General features: G+C 43.2%; 1 protein-coding gene across 1 annotated transcript; it reads right to left on the reverse strand.

Moving 5' to 3' along the window:
• Positions 1-11,900: 11,900 nt before the first annotated feature.
• htatsf1 (HIV-1 Tat specific factor 1) lies at positions 11,901-20,011 on the reverse strand. Its single transcript, XM_029701516.1, has 10 exons — positions 19,907-20,011; positions 18,245-18,409; positions 17,246-17,450; positions 17,099-17,146; positions 15,563-15,717; positions 15,174-15,337; positions 14,955-15,051; positions 14,043-14,132; positions 12,940-13,077; positions 11,901-12,723 (listed from the first exon to the last, which is right to left on the reverse strand). Exons 2-10 carry the CDS (start codon positions 18,407-18,409, stop codon positions 12,421-12,423), a joined length of 1,365 nt encoding a protein of 454 aa, XP_029557376.1. The 5' UTR covers positions 19,907-20,011; the 3' UTR covers positions 11,901-12,420.
• Positions 20,012-20,350: the final 339 nt, after the last annotated feature.

The raw sequence follows: 20,350 nt of genomic DNA on the forward strand, positions 1-20,350 counted from the left end.
GCATTAGCATGCTGAAACATGAGCTGACGGCAGCGGATGAACGGCACGACAATGGACCTCAGGATCTCATCACGGTATATTTGTGCATTCAAATTACCATCCGTAAAATGCAATTGTGTTCGTTGTCCGTAGCTTATGCCTGCCAATATCATAACCCCACCTCCACCATGAGGCACTCTGTTCACAACGTTGACATCAGCAAACCATTTGCCCACACGACGCCGTCTGCCCGGGACAGTTGAAACCAGGATTCATCCGTGAAGAGCACACTTCACCAGGGTCCCAATGGCCATCGAAGGTGAGCATTTGCAACGCCGAACTGAAGTCAGGTCAAGACCCTGGTGAGGACGACGAGCATGCAGATATGCTTCCCTGAGATGGTTTCTTACAGTTTGTGAAGAAATTCTTCGGTTGTGCAAATCCACAGTTTCATCAGCTGTCCGGGTGGCTGGTCTCAGACGATCCCGCAGGTGAAGAAGCCGGATGTGGAGGTCCTGGGCTGGCGTGGTTACACGGGGTCTGTGGTTGTGAGACCGGTTGGACGTGCTGCCAAATTCTCTAAAACAACGGTGGAGGCAGCTTATGCTAGAGACATTAACATTAAATTCTCTGGCAACAGCTCTGGTGGACATTCCTGCAGTCAACATGCTAATTGCACGCTGCCTCAAAACTTGAGACATTGTGGCATTGTGGCATTGTGTTGTGTGCACTTTTATTGTCCCCAGCACAAGGTGCACCTGTGTAATGATCATGCTGTTTAATCAGCTTCTTGATATGCTACACCTGTCAGGTGTATGGATTATCTTTGCAAAGGAGAAATGCTCACTAACAGGGATGTAAACCCATTTTATTTAAGCCCATGAAACATGGGACAAGCACTTTACATGTTGCATTTCTATTTTTGTTCAGCGTAGTTGTATTAACCAACGAGGGTAGGCTACGGTTAATAGACTAATGTGATTAGATGAACACCCAAAATCGTTTCTCTTCCATGAAGAAAGCACACTATTGCACTAATGCACAGAGAGTGTATTTTTACCATGAGCCGTGAGTCATGACGGAATACAAGGTGTTCTGTTGAATGGCTAATTCCCTCTTAGTCACAACCTGCACACTTGGATATACCATACTTTTCACAGTCAGATCATGTTACACCTATGTTCCTGTAAATATAAAAATAGCTGCAAGCATGAAGACCTGTGGCCCATGGCTTTTATTTGAATGGAGCTTTTCTTCCTGTGGTTGAAGAAAGAGGCATCTTCTGTCTGAAGTGCCATGATACTGTCCCATCTCATGGGGCATCTCACTTTCCCCATACAGAGACACACTGCTTATCTTTTGACCATGTGGAATCTGATGCCAGCGCTTCCCCCATCAAAACAGAAAGCAAGACAATACACTTGAAATAGTCTGACTATCTCTTTTGGCTGTCAAGTAGAACTGCATTTCAGTGTAAACAATACTATTGTACCTCTAGCTTTGTGCAATGAGGCTGCTCAAAAGCTTTTCAGATTGTTATCCGAGAGAAAGAACTTCTCTGAGCCATAACGCCCACAAGCTTCCAGGGGTCAGGATATAACCCTTTGAGAGAGATACACCCTTGATCTCATCAGTCTCAGCAGTCTATAAGACCAGGTGTCACATCAGTGCAGCTTCCTGATCCCCTCTCTGGTTTGCTCGTCCACAGTGGTAATGAATTGTAAATCCTCAACATCGTCTCAAAAAGTAATCACTTATCCCGGAATAATACAGCAGATCAGTTGATGTAGGAGGTGGGGGCTGAGGCAAGAGGAACGAGGGGCAAATATCAGGGACCTTTAGACCTGTAAAGGCTGAGTGCAGTCAAAAATGTGATTCTCCTGTGTTTTATATATATTTCCACACGACGAGGCTGGAATAATACTGTAGAATTGTGAAAATGATGACAATGCCATTTTAGTGTAAGAGCTGTTTGAAAAGACTGCCTGAAATGTTTGCCTGTTTTGGTGGGACAGAGTTTGGCCTACCTGGTGACATGATTAGGTAATAGACCAATAAGAAAGAGTTCTAAACTTCTGTTCCAATAAGAACTAGTTTTTTTGTTTTCCCCTCCCCACTCAGACTACTCCCAGACAGTCCTAAGCAAAATTCTTGCTTGTGAAATTGCTCTTTCCTAAGGAGCTATTTTTTGTTTCTTATTTACCAATTTAATTTAAAACAATCCCTGTAAGTTACCCAGAAATGATTTTATATTCAGGTAAAAAATGGCTTCATTGGACCTTTAAGAGCAGAGGTCTCATGCCCATAGGATCCCCTCAGTTTTTTTTTTACTTTGTTTGTCATGCCCTGATCTGTTTCACCTGTCCTTGTGATTGTCTCCACCCCCTCCAGGTGTCACTTATTTTCCCCAGTGTATTTATCCCTGTGTTTCCTGTCTCTCTGTGCCAGTTCGTCTTGTATGTTTCCAAGTCAACCAGCGGTTTTCCTGTTCTCCTGCTTTTTGCTATTCTCCTTTCTCTAGTCCTCCCGGTTTTGACCCTTGCCTGTTTCTGGACTTTATACCTGCCTGCCAGACCATTCTGCCTGCCTTGACCGCGAGCCTGTCTGCCACTCTGTAGCAACTGGACTCTGAACTGGTTTTGACCTTTTTACCTGTCTTCGACCATTCTCTTGCCTTCCCCTATTGGATTAATAAACATTGTAAGACTCCAACCATCTGCCTCCTGCGTCTGCATTTGGGTCTCGCCTTGATAGTTGTTCCTCTGTAATACTACTAGCCCCTAAGCAATTTTGTGAAGTTGGCACTAGCTAGCCCAGAAAAGTTTCCAATTCTACAACCTCATAACTAGCTACCAAGAAGCTAGCTGCTTTTAGCAACGCTGAAAGGGTTGGTCCTTATGTGTGGGGGAAATTGAGAATTGAAAACATTAATAGAATGTCATTTAAACAGGCTTTCCAAACGTGGGTCTGTTGTAGACCTACTTCCTCTCCGCTTACCTGCAACAACAAAAAAGCAAGAACTTGTGGGGGACTTATTTTGACATGAGGAAAGCAGAGAGTAACTGACCCCGCTGAGGAACTGCAAAAGAGTGAAATTCTGGAGTCCTATTTTGATATAGCAACAACAGTCTACTTGTCAATCCAAAATTCAGGACAATCTGGTTTAGGTTGCACATAAAAATGTTGAATTATGCATTCCTGCTGATTTGCTATGTGAATGATTTTATAAGATAATTTTTTTCCTATTGTGGGATGCCTTGGCAAAACTTTGGGTCCAACTCATTGGCTGGTACCATCAAAACCTTTCAGCAGGGGAAAAGGTTAGTCTGGAGCCCTGACTTACTATATAATGTAGTATACTGTAGAATACTACTGTATATTACAGGACTGTAGTATCCCTCGATCATGTGTACTCTAGGTAGTACTTACTATAGAATTCTGTGGATAAACTGTAGAAGGCTACACTACACACTGTATTGATATGCCCAAGTTTTAATTTGCATATACCCCGGCCATTCCCGTCCCCCATATCCCAATATGTGCCATCCATGAGTGAGAAACCTATATCCCAAGTATAGACCATGTATTGTGTCCCCTACAGCCATTTAAAACGTGTGTACTTACTTGCAGTGACCTATTATAAAAACAAAAACATGCAGAAAAGCCTTAAACAGGAATACCTATACATCCCAAACTACTTACCTGCGATCCAAACCGCCATGTGCCCAGTGTGTTGCTGCTCTGGAGAAGCCCTGTGTATAATCATCTCAACTAACTACTCCCAATCATAAAGCACCAGGCCTTTCCAGCAACCTGAAGAGCAAGTTTCCATCCCCAATTTTCTTTTCTTCTAATAAAGATATTAAATCCCTCCCCGAACCACTTCCTATTCTCAACCCTACACCCTAAAACTAAACCCTTACCCGAAATCGGGTCTGTATCCCCTACCTAACCCCTCCCTCTTTTTTTTATCTATATTTTTCTTCTTTATGATACAATGAAGTTTGTTATAATTAAAATCAAGCCCCCTTGTCCCTTGGCAAACCTCACCCTTGACTGGACAGACACACTGAGAAGAGGGGTGGAAGCCCTGAGCTATCCCTACAAGCCCCAATTCTCTTTACTTACTTACTACAGCTTATGGAAAATGTGCTCTTTTAGTGTATGTCCAGTGATTTTCCTTAAGGAGAGAGGGCCTAAGGGAAGTGCCAGCCCAGACCTTATGGTCTTGCTCCCTTATGTGCCTGCTTTCTTCTCAGGTTTCCCTTCCTCCCCTCTACAGACCCAGATTCCGACCCAGCATCCAGCCCCGGTTCCTGTTTCCCAGTTCCAGTCCCAGTAACAGCCCTGGACACAGGAGCAGACACCACAACTGCCACCTCCATCCAACCACTGCCAGCCCAGAACCCATCCGCTCCCCCTACACAAGGACACAGACACACCGTCAACCACTCCACCAAACTCATACAAGATTCATTCCTCAACAGACTTTGAAGAGAGAAACAGAAACACGAACAGTGAAAGCGATACTTATCTTACTGATTTTCTTATTTTGCTTTGAAGTTTTTTTTTGTTGCTTTGATGGTGATTCATTGCTTTTTCCTTCTAGGATGACAGTAACCTATGTTGTGTTGATGATTTCAAATCAAATCAAATTGTATTAGTCACATGAGCCGAATACAGACCTTACAGTGAAATGCTTACTTACGAGCCCCTAACCAACAATGCAGTTAAAAAAAAATATGGATAAGAATAATAAATAAAAGTAACAAGTAATTAAAGAGCAGCAGTAAAATAACAATAGCGAGACTATTTTTTTATTTTTTATTTCACCTTTATTTAACCAGATAGGTTAGTTGAGAACAAGTTCTCATTTACAATTGCGACCTGGCCAAGATAAAGCAAAGCAGTTCGACACATACAACAACACAGAGTTACACATGGAGTAAAACAAACATACAGTCAATAATCCAATAGAAAATTAAGTCTATATACAATGTGAGCAAATGAGGTGAGATAAGGGAGGTAAAGGCAAAAAAGGCCATGGTGGCAAAGTAAATACAATATAGCAAGTAAAACACTGGAATGGTAGATTTGTAGTGGAAGAAAGTGTAAAGTAGAAATAGAAATAATGGGGTGCAAAGGAACAAAATAAATAAATACAGTAGGGGAAGAGGTAGTTGTTTGGGCTAAATTATAGATGGGCTATGTACAGGTGCAGTGATCTGTGAGCTGCTCTGACAGCTGGTGCTTAAAGCTAGTGAGGGAGATAAGTGTTTCCAGTTTCAGAGATTTTTGTAGTTCGTTCCAGTCATTGGCAGCAGAGAACTGGAAGGAGAGACGGCCAAAGGAGGAATTGGCTTTGGGGGTGACCAGAGAGATATACCTGCTGGAGCGCGTGCTGCTATGGTGACCAGTGAGCGGAGATAAGGGGGGACTTTACCTAGCAGGGTCTTGTAGATGACCTGGAGCCAGTGGGTTTGGCAACGAGTATGAAGCGAGGGCCAGCCAACGAGAGCGTACAGGTCGCAGTGGTGGGTAGTATATGGGGCTTTGGTGACAAAACGGATGGCACTGTGATAGACTGCATCCAGTTTATTGAGTAGGGTATTGGAGGCTATTTTGTAAATGACATCGCCGAAGTCCAGGATCGGTAGGATGGTCAGTTTTACGAGGGTATGTTTGGCAGCATGAGTGAAGGATGCTTTGTTGCGAAATACAGGGGCACCGGTACAGAGTCAATGTGCGGGGGCACCGGTTAGTTGAGGTAATATGTACATGTAGGTAGAGTTATTAAAGTGACTATGCATAGATAACAACAGAGTAGTGTGGCTGGAGTCTTTGACAATTGTTAGGGCCTTCCTCTGACACCGTCTAGTATAGAGGTCCTGTATGGCAGGAAGCTTGGCCCCAGTGATGTACTGGGATGTACACACTACCCTCTATAGTGCCTTGACGTCGGAGACCGAGTAGTTGCCATACCAGGGAGTGATGCAACTAGTCAGGATGCTCTCGGTGGTGCAGCTGTAGATCCTTTTGAGGATCTGAGGACCCATGCCAAATCTTTTCAGTCTCCTGGGAATAGGTTTTGTCATGCCCTCTTCACGACCGTCTTGGTGTGCTTGGACCATGTTAGTTTGTTGGTGATGTGGACGGTTTAATGTGTTAGAATGTTTGTTAGGCGGTTTAATGTGTTAGAATTTGATTTGTTTATTTTTGACTGTTGATTGATTTGAAACTTAATATTGAATTTGACTATTGCTTTTGATTGAACAGAGAAAAAAACAAAAAGACCCCACTTCAATGTCTAAGATAATAAAACAAAACACTAGAGTAAATACTATATTTTGTTTTTTAACTACAGTATTTATACTATAGTAAACTGTAAATACTATATTATTCTACAGTAATATATCCAACAAAACAAAAATGATGTACTGAGTGTACAAAACATTAGGAACACCTTCCTCATATTGAGTTGTACCCACTTTTGCCCTCAGGGCAGCTTCAATTCGTCGGGGCATGGATTCTACAAGGAGTCGAAAGCGTTCCACCGGGATGCCGGCCCATGTTGACTCCAATGCTTCCCACAGTTGTGTCAAGTTGACTGGATGTCCTTTGGGTGGTGGAACTTTCTTGATACACACGGGAAACTGTTGAGCGTGAAAAACCCAGCAACTTTGCAGTTCTTGACACACTCAAACCAGTGCACCTGGCACCTACTACCATACCCTGTTCAAAGGCACTTAAATATTTTGTCTTGCCCATTCACCCTCTGAATAGCACAAATACACAATCCATGTCTCAATTGTCTCAAGGCTTAAAAATCCTTCTTTAACCTGTCTTCTCCCCTTCATCTACACTGATTGAAGTGGATTTAACAAGTGACATCAATAAGAGATCATAGCTTTCACCTGGTCAGTCAATGTCATGGAAAGAGCAGGTGTTTCTAATGTTTTGTCCACTCAGTGTACAGTGAAAATACTACAGTATACTAGTCATATCAGAAGAAAAAAAAACTTGAATACTACAGTAATGTCCGCATAAACACTGTAATACTACAGTATTTATACTATAGTAAACTATAGTATTTCTTCATGTGGGGCTGGCAGCACCTTGCTCTATAACAAACATAGCCATATTGTACATGTACTATCTACCCCACATTGCCATTTCAGATGAGGCTGGCCTGCGAGCAGGAAAGTAACAGAGCGGCAGGATGCATTGGATAAAACAATACATGCCAGGCTAGCGACTGTCTCTGACGTTCCAGAACACAAAATGGTATAGGGTCAAATTGGTCAGGAGAAATCGGAAGAATTAAATCTTTCATCTTGTCATTGTCCATGTCGATCTAAAAACTTCATCTAGATGAAACAGATGGAGGGAAGTAATTTTAGTGCCAGGGCATCAATAATCTACAAGAAGGCATGTTGAGATGTCTGTCCTTCCATCTGTGGCTCCATTACTGGCAGCCATGCTGGCCAAGCCTATACTGTGTGATGGGGACAGGGGGTCCCATCCAAGCCCAGTCTTGGAGCTTCAGGGTGCAGGGTCATCTGTCGATACAAGGTCATCATCACCGCGGTATCCAGACTGGTCACAGGGTCACGGAGAGGACAATGGCTGGGGCTTCAAGTTCTTCTATTCTACCCCTTTGGTCATTTTAGTGGTTGGTCGTTGGTGTGGCCTATTATTATGGGATGCGGTCCCTTCAAGTAACCATTGCAAATCCAGAATCATTATTTACCTCAGTATATATACAGTGTTCCTGTAAGATTGTTACAGCCCCCCCCCCCCCCCCCCCCATCTACACACAATACCCCATAATGACAAAGGTTTTTAGACATTTTTGCTAATTTATTGAAAATAAATACAGTGGGGCAAAAAAGTATTTAGTCAGCCACCAATTGTGCAAGTTCTCCCACTTAAAAAGATGAGAGAGGCCTGTAATTTTCATCATAGGTACACGTCAACTATGACAGACAAAATGAGAAAAAAAATCCAGAAAATCACATTGTAGGATTTTTTATGAATTTATTTGCAAATTATGGTGGAAAATAAGTATTTGGTCACCTACAAACAAGCAAGATTTCTGGCTCTCACAGACCTGTAACTTCTTCTTTAAGAGGCTCCTCTGTCCTCCTCTCGTTACTTGTATTAATGGCACCTGATTGAACTTGTTATCAGTATAAAAGACACCTGTCCACAACCTCAAACAGTCACACTCCAAACTCCACTATGGCCAAGACCAAAGAGCTGTCAAAGGACACCAGAAACAGAATTGTAGACCTGCACCAGGCTGGGAAGACTGAATCTGCAATAGGTAAGCAGCTTGGTTTGAAGAAATCAACTGTGGGAGCAATTATTAGGAAATGGAAAACATACAAGACCACTGATAATCTCCCTCGATCTGGGGCTCCACGCAAGATCTCACCCTGTGGGGTCAAAATGATCACAAGAACGGTGAGCAAAAATCCCAGAACCACACGGGGGGACCTAGTGAATGACCTGCAGAGAGCTGGGACCAAAGTAACAAAGCCTACCATCAGTAACACACTACGCCGCCAGGGACTCAAATCCTGCAGTGCCAGACGTGTCCCCCTGCTTAAGCCAGTACATGTCCAGGCCCGTCTGAAGTTTGCTAGAGAGCATTTGGATGATCCAGAAGAGGATTGGGAGAATGTCATATGGTCAGATGAAACCAAAATATCGTCGTGTTTGGAGGACAAAGAATGCTGAGTTGCATCCAAAGAACACCATACCTACTGTGAAGCATGGGGGTGGAAACATCATGCTTTGGGGCCGTTTTTCTGCAAAGGGTCCAGGACGACTGATCCGTGTAAAGGAAAGAATGAATGGGGCCATGTATCGTGAGATTTTGAGTGAAAACCTCCTTCCATCAGCAAGGGCATTGAAGATGAAACGTGGCTGGGTCTTTCAGCATGACAATGATCCCAAACACACCACCCGGGCAACGAAGGAGTGGCTTCGTAAGAAGCATTTCAAGGTCCTGGAGTGGCCTAGCCAGTTTCCAGATCTCAACCCATTGAAAATCTTGGAATGGGCCAAAATACCAGCAACAGTGTGTGAAAACCTTGTGAAGACTTACAGAAAACGTTTGACCTGTGTCATTGCCAACAAAGGGTATATAACAAAGTATTGAGATAAACTTTTATTGACCAAATACTTAATTTTCCACCATAATTTGCAAATAAATTCATTAAAAATCCTACAATGTGATTTTCTGGATTTTCTTTTCTCATTTTGTCTGTCATAGTTGAAGTGTACCTATGACAGGCCTCTCATCTTTTTAAGTGGGAGAACTTGCACAATTGGTGGCTGACTAAATACTTTTTGGCCCCACTGTAATTGAAATATCACATTTACAAAAGCATTCAGACTCAGTATTTTGTTGAAGTACCTTTGGCAGCGATTACAGCCTCAAGTCTTCTTGAGTATGATTCTACAAGCTTGGCACACCTGTATATGGGGAGTTTCTCCCATTCTTCTCTGCAGATCCTCTCAACCTCTGCCAGGTTTGATGGGGAGCGTCACTGCACAGCTATTTTCAGGTCTCTCCAGAGATGTTCGACCGGGCTCTGGCTGGGCCACTCAAGGACATTCAGAGACTTGTCCCGAAGCCACTCCTGCATTGTCTTGGCTGTATGCTTAGGGTCATTGTCCTGTTGGAAGGTGAACCTTCGCCCCAGTCTGAGGTCCTGAGCGCTCTGGAGCAGATCATCAAGGATCTCTCTGTACTTTGCTACGTTCATCTTTCCCTCGATCATCCAAGTCCCTTCCGCTGAAAAACATCCCAACAGCATGATGCTGCCACCACTATGCTTCACCGTAGGGATTGTGCCAGGTTTCCTCCAGACATGACGCTTGGCATTCAGGTCAAAGAGTTCAATCTTGGTTTCATCAGACCAGAGTCTTGCTCAGTTTGGCCGGGTGGCCAGCTCTAGTAAGAGTCTTGGTGGTTCCAAACATCTTCCATTTAAGACATTTTTGGTACCCTTCCCCAGATTCGTGCCTCGACGAGGGATTCATATTTTGGGGAATATTCAGAGGTGGAAACTTTCCGTGGGAATTAACGGGAATATATGGGAAATATATGGAAATTAACATTAATACCATTTAAATGTAGATGTTTTTTTGCATTGGATATACACTACCGTTCAAAAGTTTGGGGTCACTTAGAAATCTCCTTGTTTTATAAAGAAAAGCACATTTTTGGTCCATTTAAATAACATCAAATTGATCAGAAATACAGTGTAGACATTGTTAATGTTGTAAATGACTATTTTAGCTGGAAACGGCAGATTTGTAATGGAATATCTACATAGGTGTACAGAGGTCCATTATCAGCAACCATCACTCCTGTGTTCCACTGTCACATTGTGTTAGCTAATCCCAGTTTATCATTTTGAAAGGCTAATTGATTATTAGAAAACTCTTTTGCAATTATGTTAGCACAGCCGCAAACTGTTATGCTGATTAAAGAAGCAATAAAACTGGCCTTCTTTAGACTAGTTGAGTATCTGGAGCATCAGCATTTGTGGGTTCGATTACAGGCTCAAAATGGCCAGAAACAAAGCACTTTCTTCTGAAACTTGTCTATTCTTGTTCTGAGAAATGAAGGCTATTCCATGTGAGAAATTGTCAAGAAACTGAAGATCTCATACAACGCTGTGTATTACTCCCTTCACAGAACAGTGCAAACTGGCTCTAACCAGAATAGAAAGAGGAGTGGGAGGCCCCGGTGCACAACTGAGCAAGAGGACAAGTATATCAGAGTGTCTAGTTTGAGAAACAGATGCCTCACAAGTCCTCAACTGGCAGCTTCATTAAATAGTACCAACAAAACACCAGTCTCAACGTCAACAGTGAAGAGGCGACTCCGGGATGCTGGCCTAGGAGATTTGCAAAATAATCTAAAAACCTGCTTTTGCTTTATCATTATGAGGTATTGTGTGTAGATGGATGAGAACGTTTAAAAAATATATATTTTAGAATAAAGTTGTAACTTAACAAAATGTGGAAAAAGTCAATGGGTCTGAATACTTTCCGAATGCACTGTCGTTCCCGTCCGACAGTCACGAATTCTCCACTTCCATTTCACGTGGACAGAGCACGACGAAATAACTGACAGTTAGGCACCTGCAGGCGTCAGAATTGTCACCCTCCCGACTGGGTCTGAGGGCAGTGTGCGGGAGGAAAAGGAAACCCCGTTTTCCACTTCGTTCCCCTCTCGTTTCTTTACTAAGCTTGTGGGCACACCGCATCTAATCCAGACTATTGAGGCGTTCCCCTCCTCCACGCTAATTGGTCGCCATTCTTAGACTTGAGGGCGTGGATACAAACACACATCCCCTGTTCAGTCTCACCCAACACGCTTCCCATCTACACACAATGGAGGGGCATTATGACGCGGACGTCCGGCTTCTCAGGCTATTTATCCATTTAAGATTTTTGATTTATTTAAAAACATTACTTGGAGATGGACAATCTGTTACAGTTAGAGGATGGGGGCAGCAGCATTTTGTGTGTGAAAGACAATGGGCTATTGGCATGACAGCGCATTAGGGCACATTATTAAGAGGCTGCACGTGAGCTCGTCTGGAAGCTGGAGGTGTTGGTGGCCTTGTACCAAGTGAACCTGCCTTTAGTACAGCCAGCCTGCTACCGGGAGGGTAGACTGATATCTGGCTCTCCCTCCCACAAACGCTGAAACCTCAACACTGCCAGAAACACTTCCACTACTTCCTGCCCTTTCTAACATTCCACAACTCTTACTGTATTTTGATACTTTGTTCATGAGACACACACACACACACACACACACCAAGTCTACTGCCTCATGGCAATAACTACACAGAAATCAATAACATGGGTGAAAGATTACACAGAATGCCATGCATGGTTGCCATTGGTAACGTTGCGTTTATTTTCCATCTCAAAACAAATCATGACAAGACAGGATGGAATTTTAGTTTTAAGGTTGAAATCGAGTTCACTGCTATATTCAAGAGAGACAATGGAAAAACATGGATGTAAATCCTTTCAGTTTAAGACCTCTCCAAAGCTTGCTCCCTAACTGTGTATCCATTCCCAGAGTATTCAAACCAAGACCAAGACCATTTAGTTCATTACACAAATTCCTAGTATAAAAGACATAAAAGTGATGTTGCAAATTATTGAGGTCAATCAATAAAACAGATCATTGTGGAGGGAAAGAATCGAAAATATACAAATAACTTTTTTTTTTATTCATCACTATGTACGCAACAGAGTATTTCCATCCCAATAGCCTTATTCCTCAGTGTGTCACTTTCCACCAATCAAACAAGGTGTGGGGGCAGTTTAGCAGACGTCAGGCAAGACTGTCCTTTTATATGCTGAACACAAGGAGATGTACAGTGATGTCTGTGTGTCTGTCTACGTGTCTTCTTCATCACTTCCTGCCAGGCTGCTGTCAGTGGAACTTACTTCTGCGTCCTCAGAGGTCTTTGGTTCCACCCCAGGGTCTACTGCTGCCTTTGCTCCTGCTTCCTGGCTCTGAGAGTTGGAGGGCTCCGTCACAGGTCCCTCTGCCTTGCTGGATGACTCCTCTGTGGTTGTGGTTGGTCCCTCTGTACTCCCTGGCGGTGCCCCCGGCGGTGCAGGCCCCTTGCTCCCACCCTCTAGGTAGGCTGCCCAGCCTTTCAGTCTCTCCTCTCGCTCCCTCGTGGTTTCCTCCACCTACAGACACGCGTCAACAGTTATTTTCACTCTGGTACATTAACAGAGGTGGTCGCTATGTTCCGGAAACAACTGACGAGGTATTTAAGCCTCTCATAACTTTAATGTGATCGGGACCTAACAACTGTACTACCTGTCGCTGCCTCCTCGTGAGCCCCATCTGTGCTGACATGTGGGCCGTAGCAGCTTCTGATGCTGCATCAGCACGGTTCTTACCTGGTAGTCAGTGGATCCATCCCACAGCTGTGCTGATAACTTCTTGCCGCCAAACCAGCGACCGTCCAGCGCTATTTGACACACATCTGCATCCTCTGGCTCTTTGAAGGCCACCGAGGCCACTCCATCAGGATGTCTCTATGGAAGACATAGGACCATGTCAATAGCTAGGTTTCCCTCCAATTACCAAAAGATTGGAATGCGAAATTTCCCTTACTTCAGTCCGTTCTAACTTACTGGTTGCGAATAAAAAGCGGCACATGTGATGCCACATGTGGCAAAGCACTCTGTCGCATAAAACTTTTATTGATCCATTTAAAAAGTTTGAAGTGTTCCTATTGGATTTTTGACATGGTAGCCTACGTGACAGCGAGGCACCGATCATCATGTCACCATGACTTACTTCAGTCCGTTCAACTCCATAGCCTAATAACCTCCACGGTTATCCATGTCGTAGTAGTGGGAGGAGAACACAACAGAACTAGCTTGACTCCAAGTTTACTTCAGCAAAACATCTCGATTTAGACACACAAAAAAAAAAGCATTTCCACTACCATTTGTTGCATTATCTCAATGACAGAAAACGACCCACCCATATAGAATATATTTTATGTTGTCAACATTCAGGAAAGTTTACCAACAATTTGCTGTTTCCATCAGGCCTGCTGTGAGTTTGTTTTATGCGACAGGTCATTCACTGCATAAAAATGGTTGGATAGAAACATGGCTACTCTCAGAACACTAAAGATATGGTTCCCAATTGACACCTTACGGAGGACATGTTTCGGATTTTGGAGTGTGTTATTTTGCTTTATAAACTGGATGGTTTGAGCCCTGAATGCTGATTGGCTTACAGCCGTGGTTTATCAGCCCGTATACCACAGGTACGACAAAAAATTACGTTGCTAACCAGTTTATGATAGCAATAAGGCACCTCGGGGGTTTGTGATATATAGCCAATATACCACGGCTAAGGGCTGTGCCAAAAAACAGCCCTTAACCGTGGTATATTGGCCATATACCACACCCTCTCGGACCTTCTTGCTTAATTATACCAGAGTGACAGAAATGAAGTGAGCTGATTCTCATCAGTAGGCACTTACATCAAAAATTATGACCTTCTTCACCTGACCAAATTTCTCACATTCAGTCCGGAGGTCGTCTCGGTACTCATTTAACACCAGGGGGTCTTCCTGTGGGACAGAGATACAGTACACAGGTTTACTACAGTGCAGAAAAGGACTGGAGGTGAAGTGTTGGGATGTGAAACTAGAACACAACGATTCCTGATCTCTTACGGAGAAAGACTCAAGCCTGACTCCCTAAAATACCACAGCGCTGTCGATAGGAAGGAGTCTAAATCAGTGTTAGGAGAATTATGTTCTCAATGTTAACTTCAATTAAAAATACTGTCTGCCACCCGGAATGTGTGAGATTCTGGTTGAATGAAACAGACGGAGGCCCAGCTTACAGGACCCAGAAGTGTTTATTCGCGAGGGCGTTCTGAAGTTCATTGTACAGAGACATCATTATATACCAGGCTCCGTATTTACGCACACACATACACACAAACATTAAGGCCCCAGATCCCTTAACACTGTAGATCATTACCCAGCCGACAGTTTCATTCCTCTGAGATTAGGTAAACCTTGAGGGGGACTCCCTCTCATATCTTAAACCCTCAGAGTTCAAGCTAGGTCAGGTCAACCACAGTTGAACAGTTCTTGGTGTTTACTTAAACACACAGTCACCCATTCCTCTCTTACCCTAGTCCAACCTCGTTAGACTTAGGCTTAACCCTTTAGTTACTCATTCTACATGTTATATAGACCATATCCCTAATAGTTAAGTTTCAGGGTAGAATTATTTAATCATTACATTTAAATCCCTTAACAATCAGTTTAAACGACTCATTGCAACTGGGGGTATTTGCTGTCCTCACACCAGTCATCTATATCTATTCACACCAGCTCTTTGTGGTCGTGAGTGAGTGAGTGAGTGAGGTATTTGCTCACCTCAAAGTCACTGGGGTGGAACATGTTCTGGATGATGAGCACGCGTTCATGCCTCTTGCGCGCCTCCCCTTTCTTCTCTGGCCTCCAGTCCAGCTGCCTATCGGTCAGATCAATGGTGAGAGATGAGCCACACAAACGCTAATTAAGGGGACACCTAATGCCCAGAAGCATTGAGCTATTCCAATTCCAGTTACAGAATCTTGGCACGACGGGACATACTTCTGCTGTGCCTTCATCCTCTTGCGATAATCCTTGCTCTTCTTCTTCTTCTTACTGGCGTCGTACTGACCCTTGAGCTCGAACCTGGCAGCCTCCACGTGGAGCTGATACCCCCTGATCTCTGACTCGTCGATCAGTCGCTCAGCCAGGGCAACAGACTCCTTCTGCAAAGGGAGGGGGGAAAAGGAGAAGCACGCTGAATGGAAACGCCACACACGCCACACTACATACACACATCCTCTCATGGAAATAGACGCATAGCAACAGAGATCCACCCACACGTTTCCCCCGCTGACGCTGGGAGAACACTAATCGTCTCGATTACACTCCTCGTAAGACCAAAACACACACACAACGAACCATGACAACGCTAAGCCCAGAGCACTCACCTTTAAGTAACAGCAGAGTCCGTCGCCTTTCTGGTTCCCCTGGCCGTCCCTGTAGAGTTTGACTTTGTACTCCTCAGAGATGGGGTCCCTCATAACAATGCCACACTTAGACATGACCTCAACAAACTCCTCCGTGGTGATGTCCGGTGGAAGACCTGAGGCATAGAAAATAACTTCCCTGACTGAAAGGACAGTAGGAACTTGCCTGAACAATGCATTTCTGCCTAAACAGTGAAATTCAATTGTGTTGGTAGCCATCAGATCTGGGTTCAAAATACACGTGTATTTAAATATTTGTATTTCCTATTTTCGGTGTATTTGAGTATTTTCAAATACACTGGCCAAAGCATAGCCGAAAACAACGACTTATATTTGAAGTAGTTGTAAATACATGCCAATACTTTCAAAACAAGTGTCTTCCTGCCGCTGTATCTGTTTCACTGGGTCCTGATGCTGTGTTGAGCGAGCCACTCTCTCCTTTCCCGGGGGGGAAAAATGCTCCGAGGTAATTTTGTATAAACATTTTAAAAATCCAACTGCGTGTAAAACACAGCTATCCTGTTGTCCCGGTTGAAGAGAGGAGGTTCTCAGATTTCTATAGGTATAAAATGTTTTTTCAACTCTCAATGTTGAGCTCAATAGCAACTATTTTACAACCACATATTTGATATGGCTTTGAGATACGGAGCGCGGAAAACGGGCATCAGCCATTACGATTGCATAGGCCGAATGCATGGCTACTAGCAGCGGGCATTACAATCAGCGCTAGCGATTTCGCTAACGTGTTTTGAGTTTCCATTTACTCAGGTCGTGAATTAGCCTTTGATATTAGTGCACATACACTACCGGTCAAAAGTTTTAGAACACCTACTCATTCAAGGGTGTTTCTTTATTTTCACAATTTTTTTGGGTTTAACACATTTTTGGTTACTACATGATTCCATATGTGTTATTTCATAGTTTTGATGTCTTCACTATTATTCTACAATTTAGAAAATATTAAAAATAAAGAAAAACCCTTGAATGAGTAGGTGTAGATGCAGGCAAATAGATTTCTATAAAACATATTTTTTTTAAAAGAACAATCTGCGGGCCTATTTTAACAGTAAAATATAACAACAAAAGCCTACTGTCAACCCACAATTCATGACATTAACTGGATTAGGTTGCACATCTAAATATTTAGAATCACAACATGTTAAATAAAACAACTTATTTACTGAATACCATCTCATTAGTCTATTACACTTTTTAATAAAGCACTGTGAATAACTTTATACGATGATTACACCTTTTCTAACGCGCGACGCTGCAAAAAACATTGGGGCATGGTGCCACCAAAAACTTAGTGGTACCAGGAGAAAATGTTCATCTGGAGCCCTGCAAATACATTCCAATATTCAACTACTTGTATTTTCAAAAGAAACTTTGTCTAAATAATTGTTTTGAAATGTATTTGAAAGTACTGTATTCAAAATACAGTAAATAGTATTTGAACTTAGGTCTGGTAGCCATATCCAGAGAAGAGAGACTTACCTGACACGTACACATTGGTATTCTTGTCGGTTTCCACATCAAACCAGGCTGCAAAGACAATGATATTTGTTTGAGTATTCCCTTTGAGGGTACATCAAGTCACATATCGATTTCATGCTAAACACATGTCTGTAAAACATCCTGTACCTGCGGTATCTGCCTTCCTTTTCTCTCCTTTCTCCTTCTTGCCGTCTTTCGGCTGCTCCGTGTCAGTGCACTTCTCGGCTTTCTTCCCCTCCTCTAGCTTGGCTGTTGTGCCCGTGTCAGGTGCACACGCAGCATTTGGATCGTGCTCCCCATCCTTTGTGAAGCCGTAGTTAGCTTGATACGCAGCAAGGAAGTCCTCTGTTATCTGGACGAGAAGACCAGAATTAGCCCAACCGCTATTTCACACAACATTATCTCACAACCAAAAGGTGATCAATGAAAACGGACAGGGGGTCGTGGCAATTCTAAAAGGTTCTTGAAATATAACATTAGAACAGGGATGGGCAACTTTGATGGGGGTGGGGGGGCCATCAAAAAATCTGAACTCGTCATGAGGGGCCGCAGTGGCACGGGGGTCATCCCCCATCCTTTCCCGCAATTCTGCACATTTTGCCATGGGGTGTAGAGAAAATGGTGCAGTTTTAAAGCAAGTTTGCGGCAATTCTAAACATTTTGCTATGGGGCGGAGAGAAAAATGTGCTGTTTTACAGCTAATTTCCTGCAATTATACACATTTTGTCATAGAATGGAGGAAAATGTTTGCAGTTTTTTTATATGGAAACTGATGATCAATGGGCCCCACCAAGGTCGGTTATTCGACCATGCTTACAACACGTTAAGATATCTGGCCGCTAGACTAATTAACAAATCTAAAAAATGTTTGCTGACATGGGCTAATTGAATGACTGCTGATGCACAAGCAAATTTCGAAATTGCACCTTGTGAATTCTATTATTCTAACTATCAACTGTCAGTTGAGAACCTGACTGAGTTCCTAAAATATATAATTTTCTGGGGGAGGGGGGGAAATTGGTCCGCAAGCCTACAAAAGACAGGCTGCATCCGTCCGCCAGTTGCCCATCCTTGTACTACAACATCCAGTTGTTGCAGACAGAAATGTAAGGTTTTAGCTAAGCAGAAGACGTGAAGGTAACACACTTTAGGAAACCATGCTTTCTTGTCGTGGTCCCAGTCATACGCGGTCCCATCCTCTGGGTCCACGAAGGTGTTAGGGTCAGCTCCGTCCCCCTGTCTCTGGCCATACAGCTGCTGCAGCCGGAGCTGCTCATGGAACTCCTTATTTCCATCAGTATCACCACTCATCTAAACAACACAGGAAAACACAGGTTGTTACAAGGACATACATTGAAGATCTTGCTTGTTTCGAGGACATGTGTTGTTGTTGAATGGGCCACTACTAGCTAGAATAGTGGGCCAGCCAGCCTGCCAGCTAGAATAGTGGGCCAGTCAGCCAACCGGCCAGCCAGCTAGAATAGTGTGCCAGCCAACCGGCCAGCTAACAATATAAAACAAACGTAAGACTTGTGAACTGTCAAGTCAAGAGTTGCAGCTAGCAAGCTGTCAATAAGCTATGTGGACAGCTAGCTGGTTAGCTAATGTTAGTGAACTAGCTATAAATCTATACTGAACACAAATATAAACGCAACATGCAACAATTTTACTGAGTTACACTTCATATAAGGAAATCAGTCAATTTAAATAAATAAATTAGGCCCTAATCTATCGATTTCACCTGACTAGAGAGGGGTGCAGCCATGGGAGGGCCTGGGAGGACATACGCCCACCCACTTGGAACCAGGACGACCCAACCAGAATGAGTTTGTCCCCACAAAAGGGCTTTATTACAGACAGAAACACTCCTCAGTTTCATCAGCTGTCCAGGTGGCTGGTCTTAGACAATCCCACAGGTGAAGAATCTGGAAGTGGAAGATCAGGGCTGGCGTGGTTATACCTGGTCTGCGGTTGTGAGGCCGGTTGGACGTACTGCCAAATTCTCTAAAATGATGTTGGAGGCGGCTTATGGTAGAGAAATTAACTCTGGTGGACATTTCTGCAGTCAGCATGCCAATTGCACTCCCTCAAAACATCTTTGGCATTGTGCCGTGTGACAAAACTGCCCATTTTAGAGTGGCCTTTTATTGTCCCCAGCACAAGGTGCACCTGTGTAATGATCATGCTGCTTAATCAGCTTCTTGATATGCTAAGCATATCATGTGGATGGATTATCTTTGCAAAAGATAAATGCTCACTAACAGGGAAGTAAACAAATTTGTGCACAAAATTTGACAGAAATACGTTTTTTGTGCGTATGGAACATTTCTGGGATATTTTATTTCAGCTCATGAAATCAAGACTTTACATGTTGCGTTTATATTTTTGTTCAGTATAGCTACAGTAACGTTAGCTAGCTAACGAGTGAGCTACGTTAGCTAGTAGCCCATGGGTGCTGCGTGACAATCTGAAATCAGACAATGAAAAGTATATTATACACATCTTTATAGCACTAACGTTACTAATATCTAGCCAATTGACTGGACCTGGCTAGTTAGCTTTGTTTATTTATAAAAATTGTAGCTACTAAGTTAACGTTAGCTGACAATCAAGCGAGGGTGCCTAGTTAGCTAACTAGCTAACGTTAGCAAGCACTGCTTTGTGTGTTTTGCCAGGAATTCGACTAGAAAATAACGTTACATAACGAGCCAAGGGGCAGCGATGCTTGTCTTTGAAGATCAATTATTTGTATGTGGATTATTGATTAGTTAGCTAATTACACGTTAAAACATTAGCCAGCTCAGCTACCTTTGGCTTTGACGGTCCGCCGCCAACGATGATTGAAGATACACTTCCGGTGTCAAAGAAGAACTTCTGGTAGTAATAAACCCATCGAGTCAAGGTTAGAACGGGTCCAGCTTTTGTCAACTCAAAACGTAAAAAAAAAAAAATGTACATACAAAAATTAAGCATTTTAGCTAACCCTAATCTGCTACGTTAATTCTCCTAACCTCCTATGAAAAGTGAAATTTGACGTAAATTTGACAAAAGCTGGAGGCTTTCTAGCCATGACCTAAACCTGTGTCGTCACCAGGGGAGAACAACTACCTCTCAGTGAAGCCAGAACATATTTGATGAAGCCATGCAATTCAAGGCTGACCGTGGTACTGCAGGCAGGCATTGTTTGCAGAAAACAGGATCCCCCATTATAGGCAACGGGAGAATGGCGATTTTCATGACTTTGTATGGGCA

This window comes from Salmo trutta, chromosome 19, assembly GCF_901001165.1.
Source record: "Salmo trutta chromosome 19, fSalTru1.1, whole genome shotgun sequence".
Taxonomy (NCBI): domain Eukaryota; kingdom Metazoa; phylum Chordata; class Actinopteri; order Salmoniformes; family Salmonidae; genus Salmo; species Salmo trutta.

Excerpts from the sequence above, each read along its gene's own strand:
- htatsf1 (XM_029701516.1), bottom strand. The coding sequence starts at position 18,409 with ATGAGTGGTGATACTGATGGAAATAAGGAGTTCCATGAGCAGCTCCGG. Across the intron at positions 15,052-15,173 it reads AGGATGAAGGCACAGCAGAA|GCAGCTGGACTGGAGGCCAG; the intron begins GTATGTCCCGTC and ends TCTGACCGATAG. Across the intron at positions 12,724-12,939 it reads ATGGATCCACTGACTACCAG|GTGGAGGAAACCACGAGGGA; the intron begins GTAAGAACCGTG and ends GCGTGTCTGTAG.